Below are 7,260 nucleotides of genomic sequence, written 5' to 3'. Positions count from 1 at the left end.
ATATATCTTATTAAGCAAACCTGCGACATAGTGGCATTACCTCCCAAGGAGAGAGAACCTGTGTCTCTGATAGTGGTATGGTGGGGGCATAACTGGGTACCTGTATACAGATGCTCCTATACAGAGGCTGCTCGATGATACTCTTTGGCAGCGGAGCCTAATAGTGACATGCTACGTGTTCCCTCCCACTCTCAACTCAGCCTTGGGGCCAGAAACTGCCTGTATCAACAGAACTTACCATTTATTTCAAGAAAATCTTGCCCAGAAAGATAAATATGTAAACTACTTGATAATTTGATTCCTTCCTTCTAGAACTTATTCAAAATCCACTCATCCAAACAATAAACTGCTCAGCCAGCTGCCTCCTCAGCAGAATAGATTTCCTCCCCATCCGGAACCCCTGTCCAGATGGTGCGCATCTTACTGAAGTAACTGTTCAACTCAGCTTCACTTCATGGACATGTTCTTACGGTGTTTTGGGGGAAAGGAGAACAATTGACACCTTAGTCAGGGGTCCTCAAACTTTTTAAACAGGGGGTCAGTTCACTGTCCCTCAGACCATTGGAGGGCCGGACTATAGTTTAAAAAAAAAACTATGAACAAATTCCTATGCACACTGCACATATCTTATTTTGAAGTAAAAAAACAAAATGGGAATAAATACAATATTTGTATTTGCATGTGGCCCGTGGGCCATAGTTTGAGGACCCCTGCCTTAGGTGATGTGGTTAGGGTGAGGAGTCCCCCTCCTAGAATGCTAAAAGAATGAAATGTCTGGGACTGAAAGGATGATTATAAACTCTATCTAAAAAGGAAAAAAAAAATACAACACGTCGGCCATTAGTCAGGCTAAAAGGATAGACACACATAAGACCAGGCACAAATGTAATGGAAACATTGCTCCCCTCAAGGTTCTGCACTTGTCAAATGCCACAAGAACTTTCTAGTGGTTAGTGCTTTTTTGCCCACGTTGCTGCAGACAGCTTTGTTTTCATACTCGCTTCCCTTCAACTGCTCCCAGAATCCTTCAGCATCAACCCAAACCCAAAATACATGCCGATCTCCCCTAATGTTGAGGGTGGCATTCCCTGGTTCCCCTGGAGTGCCCCCCACTCTTGCTGCATCAGGCCTTGGTCTTTGGATGATGTGATCCCGATAGCACCTGGACAGTGTCTCTAGCCCTGCCTGGCCAAAACACAGTTCTCAGTGGGGTGAGAGCAGTGGGGAGAATTTTGTATCCTGCTGCTGCTTCTCTAACTGAAGAAGTGCCCCCAATAAATCTTACTTTATATTCACGCTCCATGGAACTAGAGATGTTTGTGCACAGGTTGTGCTGCACAGTCCACCCCAGTTCTAAGATAAAAGCTGAAGTTCAGAGAGGTTAAGTAACTAACCCAAGGAAAGTAAGACATGGAACCAGGGTTAAACCCAGAGCTGACTCCAAAGCCCATACTTTTCACCATTTTATGAGACTGTGCTCCTATTTTATCCCTTTTCTGGCATTCATTTTTATATTTTTCCTACAATTCACCCTCAGAAGGGTTCAAAGGAATTTTGGAAATCGATCACTTGCAAAGATAACAATTTAGCCCAGAGGCACATTTAGCTACAACACAATTACTTGCTTAAAAGCCAATTGGCTGAGCCCTAGCTGGTTTGGCTCAGTGGATAGAGTGTCAGCCTGTGGACGGAAGGATCCCAGGTTCGATTCCAGTCAAGAGAACATGCCCGGTTGTGGGCTCAATCCCCAGTAGAGGATGTGCAGGAAGCAGCCAATCAATGATTCTCATCATCGATGTTCCTATCTATCTCTCCCTCTCCTTTCCTCTCTGAAATCAATAAAAATAAATAAATAAAAGCTGTAAAAAAGAAAAAAAGCTAATTGGCTGAGATAACTGAAGTTGAGACCCAGATTCCTTCAAGTTCTAATACTCACTGCCTTCCCTCCCCACGCCTGCCTGTGCAGATGGTTTAAAGGGGCAAAAGGGAATCCCTTTGAGACAGTGTCTATTTCCCAGAAGCTCAACATCAGCTCACCTGCTCTGACCCACGGTCATGCTGTACTCCACACCAGCACAGTGTTTTATATTCCTTAGACCAAAAGCAAAATAGATTGCAGACGGGTCTGATCAGCATTGGCTGAATATCTTTGCCACTCTGGTGTCCTATAAATGATAGAACAGATGGATTAGGTGGTTGCACCCTTCCAGGACTTCCTTTGAGGACTGAGGCATCATCAACTTGAGAAGCAGGCCATGGCTTAGTGTGCAAGGTAAAATCAGGCCTGACTAGTTAATAGACAGACATTAGTCACTGCTCAAAGCAGTGGGAGTTGGTTTTTAAACATCCACAAGCTGTCAGGTCAGGCAAGATCCTGGCTATAGAGTTAAACAGAGGGAACACATTTATGTTAAAATAGTTATTATGGAAAACTTTACTACTAGTACACTTTATAGGCTAACAGAAGTGATAGCAGAAATTATATAATTTTTTTCTTTGGGAAAGCTCTCAGTTTTGAACCAAATCAGATATATAGGGGAGATATCTATAAATATATGTCACATATGGTTAATCATATATATGGTTATATATATGAATCATTATTAATCATATGTATTAGATATATATGATTAATCCTACATAATAAAGAGGTAATATGCAAATTGACCATCACTCCAACACAAAAGATGGCCGCCCCCATGTGGACACAAGATGGCCTGCAGGGTAGGGCAGTTGTGGGCGACCAGGCCGGCAGGGGAGGGCAGTTGGGGGCTATCAGGCCAGCAGGGGAGGGCAGTTGGGGGCTATCAGGCCAGCAGGGGAGGGCAGTTGGGGGCTATCAGGCCAGCAGGGGAGGGCAGTTGGGGGCTATCAGGCCAGCAGGGGAGGGCAGTTGGGGGCTATCAGGCCAGCAGGGGAGGGCAGTTGGGGGCTATCAGGCCAGCAGGGGAGGGCAGTTGGGGGCTATCAGGCCAGCAGGGGAGTGGTTAGGGGGTGATAAGGCTGGCAGGCAGAAGCGGCTAGGGGGAATCAGGCAGACAGGCAGGCGAGCGGTTGGGAGCCAGCAGTCCTGGATTGTGAGGGGGATATCCGACTTCCCGTTTAGGCCCACAAGGATTGGGCCTAAAAAGGCAGTCGGACATCCCTTGAGGGGTCCCAGATTGGAGAGGGTGCAGGCTGGGCTGAGGGACACACCCCCCCCCCCCAATGCACAGATTTCGTGCACCAGGCCTCTAGTAATTATATAAAAAGGGATTTTTTTTGCATGTTAGTCTGGAGAGTAGATATATCTCTCTAGGAAGAGGGGATTTTTGTGGTGGCTCCAAAATCACACCAGTTAGATAGCTACCGAGACCACCAATGCATGAAACTAGGTCATGTCTTCCTTGGCCCCAAAGAGAAGACCCAGGTACCCAACCTGTGAGGAAGCTGATGATTACTCCAGCAGCAATGCATCCCAGGCAGCCCACTGCACTGTAGTAAAGGTAGGAGATCGAATACCAGGAGTCAGCAATCGCAGGCCTGTGGAGGAAGGACAACAGCATGTCACCAGTTCTGTGGGTTCTGAAGTTACCATTCACAGTGACTTAGAGAACTGCTGAGGGTTCATTTTAAGGCCTGGCATCGCTCAAAACCCCAAAGCTTAACTTTTTGTCATTTGATTATTTTTTGAAAACTCAAAGCTAGACAAGTTGTGTTTTGTAGCCCATCTATCCCAGGATTACAAATAGTGCTGCTGAATTACAATTACAATGAGAACTATGCTTTCCATTTATTTTGTATTATTTATTCTTCAGACATTTATTAAATCCAGATTTAGTGCCAGAAATTATGACAGGCACTGAAGATTAAAAGTTGAGCAAGCCACAGTCTATATATTGGAGTTAACAATCATAAAATGGAGTGGCAATGTGTTGGTGGAATAGACACAGAGGATTCTGGGACTATTAGAAAGGGTATAAAACCCAGGCTGATGTGTGAAATGACACCTTAGTTTATTTTCAAAGAATGGTTAAGAGTTAACTAAGTAAAGAAAAGAGGATACTATAAGTATAAGCAGTAAGAAAGAAACAACATGGTAGACCTGGGAACTATAAATATTGCTTGTCCATAAGATTTGTGGAGAGAATAGGACTAAACTAGATGACACTCAGAGGCAAACGACAGCAAGATAATGGAGTTCTCATACATTATATAGAAAGGATCACCTCCTCAGGACCACAGTTAGATGTGAGAATGCACACTTACTAGAGCCAGGTACAGTGCCCCTGGCTTGCTCTCTCTTCCTCTCTCTCATTCTCTCTCCCTGTATATAGATAGATAGATGATAGATAGATAGATAGATAGATAGATAGATAGATAGATAGATGATAGATAGATAGATGATAGATAATAGCTAGAGTTTAATAGACAGATATAATTTAATATAGAGATATAAATGTAATATGATTTACTAACGTTTAATCCTAGCAAAGTCCCAGTAATTATTACCTTCTCTAAGGATTGTGAGAAATCGAGACATGACAAGTTACTAACTTGTGCAGCATGGATAAATCATACAACCAAAATCCAAACCAGGTATTTCGGATTTCAAAGTCTATGGTCCTCTACCTGCACTACATTATCTCCTGTATTTTGGTATTTTAAATTACTTATCCTAGCTAGAAATAGAAAAGACAACCCTTTGCTAAGCCCTGTACAGTTTGAGTTAGAAACTATAAGTTTTCAGCACTGCTCCCATCTCAGTAGTATGTCCACAATCATTCTCCATCTTGCCCACAAAGCTATTCTACTCAGAGCATTTATTCTTTTAAAAATACTTATGATCTTCATATTCTATTTTCAAACTTTTCACTATTTTTTTCTAATTTGCACTCATACTCCAGCTAACCCTTCTGTCACCTTTACTGTTCCACACTGGAATGTAGAGCAATAGATATCTACAGAAATCATGGATATCAATGCTGTGTGCTGCCCAGAGGGAGTCTCACAGGAAAGCAATATTGGTCTTGTCTTGCTCCTTCTTTTAACCTGGTGACCCACCCTCTGGGATTTACCTCTGGCTTTGAAGTCACCATACCTGCTGGATAGCGCTGGAGGCACTAACTCCGTCGCATTTGATGGGACACACTGGTTTGTCGACAAAGGCAAGGGCCATGTCTTGGAGGCTGGTGCGGGATAAATGAAGGCCCCAATGGCCACCCAAAATGCCAACGCGATTCCAGTCAGAAGGCCGCCTAGTGCACCCTTGATGAAGGAAAGGAAAAGTTAATGGCAAAACCATTGAAAGCATAATGAGGTGAGGAATACTGTGCCTCAGAGATTCTGGCTTTCCACCCCAAATCTCAGCCACACATTCTGGAAACAGCGCACTCAAACCGCCTTCCTTCCAACTCCCTCGACACCGCTTTATTTAGAAATAACTGGTTCCTTAAATGAAAATATTGGATAATTTTATAGTGATTATTATATTTCAATTTCTAGCAGGAATTTGCTTCTCTCCATTTGGCTTCTTCCTCTCACTTATCACTCACTTAAGACACTGTCGAAACCTCAGTTCCCAGTAGCTGAGTTTCAGACGTTTTGGAAAACTTCAGATAATGGAGACAGTTGCGGTAATTTATCATTAATAGTCATTATGAGCTAGAATACAGAAGCTCCACTCCCATATGCTCTTCCAAGTGTTTCTGGCAGAGTCTCTGATTCCCAGGTTTGGAGTGTTGAGTCTAAGTTCTAGCATGTGTATTTACTAGCCCTTTCATTGAAGGGTTATATTTCTTGCTAAACAGTGAAAAGTCACATTTTTTTGTAAAGGAAACAGTTGAGCAGAGACCAACACCAATGGAAAACAAAATCTCGGTGCTCCTGGCTCTCCTGGATAGCTGAGCCTTCTCTGGGAGAGAAAGCAACTTGCTGGTTTCTCTATTTACTCAGAATAAAGCTTCTCCAATAACAGCACTAAAATGTCCCTTTCACCATTATTTGAGAAAGCTAAAGCAATGTATGCGATTTGAATAGTTGTACCTTTGTCTGACTAGAGGTCTGCAAACTTATATTATAAAAAGCCAGCTAATAGCATTTTAGGCTTTGAGGACCATGCAGGACTGTCACAACTACTGGGTTCTGCCACTTAGCATAAAACCAGCCATAGGCAATATGCAAACAAAGGAGACTGGCTGTGTTCCGGTAGAATTCATGGGCACTGGAATGTGAATTTTATGTAATATTCATGTGTTAGGGGACATTCTTCTTCTTTTGATTTCCTTCCAACAATTTAAACATGTCAAATCATTTTTAGCTTGCAAGCCACACCAAAAACAGGAAGATGGCTCGATTTGGCTTGAAAAGTGCAGCTTGCTGAGGTCTATAGGGCCTACCAGTAAAGGGTGAATGGACTTCAATGGAAAGTTCAACCCTGGCTGACTTAGTGTAGCTGTCTTGAAAGCCATGCTGAGAAGAATTCTGAGGTTGCATCAACATTCTGTAGAGAGGGAGCCAGGATTAATTAGTAGGATACGCCATGGCCAATGGCAAGGGGAGAGGTGATACAAATTTGTAGTATTTATTATTTTTTATCTAGAACAAGGTAGTTTTCCCAACTAAATAGAAGGGCCATAATTCACTAACATACATAACAAAATAATTTTTAGAATGCATTAAAGTGTTATATGGCTAGTTATTAGTTCTTTTGTGGCTAAGAGATTGCCTTCCCGCCTCTGTATCTCCAAGGATATACCTATCCTTTTCAACCTTGATATCAGAAAAGTTGATGAAAACAAAGTATCTTCTAATAAGACTGCAGGGGAAGTAGTGCAGATTCCTAAATGTTCCCTCCTGTCCAATCTCTTTACCTAGCCTCATAAGATTTATCTAGAATAATGGTCAGGTGGCCACAAAGATCTAATTAGGTATACCATTTGATCAGGCATTCTAGCACCCCATAGTATATTAAAAATATGCATAGAGTCAGGTTTTCTGCAGACTTTCTAAATTATATCTACACTAATAAAAGAGAAACATGGTAATTAGCGTACGACTGCTACTCTTCCCATTGGCTAATCAGCATATCCTTATGCAAATTAACTGTCAGCCAAGATGGCAGCCGGCAGCCATGCACTGTAGCGAACAGGGAGGCTTGCTTGCTCCAGTGACTGCGGACTCCAACATTCCCTGCCTAACTTGCCAGGCCCTCAGCTGCAACTCTAAGCAACTATGTACTATGTTGCAAATAAGAAGCTAAACAAAACCCCAGAAACCAGC

The 7,260-nt window shown here is 42.7% G+C and overlaps 1 protein-coding gene across 1 annotated transcript in view; it reads right to left on the bottom strand.

The window, feature by feature from the left end:
- SLC5A12 (solute carrier family 5 (sodium/monocarboxylate cotransporter), member 12) overlaps positions 1 to 7,260 on the bottom strand; it is a 37,751-nt gene that overhangs the window by 1,024 nt on the left and 29,467 nt on the right. The window contains exons 12-14 of the mRNA XM_005873087.2: positions 5,081 to 5,247; positions 3,419 to 3,522; positions 2,038 to 2,165 (exon numbers count right to left, since the gene is read on the bottom strand). Of these exons, the coding sequence (XP_005873149.1) occupies positions 2,038 to 2,165; positions 3,419 to 3,522; positions 5,081 to 5,247 (399 nt within the window). The remainder of the gene's footprint in view (positions 1 to 2,037; positions 2,166 to 3,418; positions 3,523 to 5,080; positions 5,248 to 7,260) is intronic.

Source organism: Myotis brandtii, unplaced genomic scaffold (genome assembly GCF_000412655.1).
Source record: "Myotis brandtii unplaced genomic scaffold, ASM41265v1 scaffold399, whole genome shotgun sequence".
Classification (NCBI taxonomy): domain Eukaryota; kingdom Metazoa; phylum Chordata; class Mammalia; order Chiroptera; family Vespertilionidae; genus Myotis; species Myotis brandtii.
This window is presented reverse-complemented; position numbering and strand designations above follow the sequence as displayed.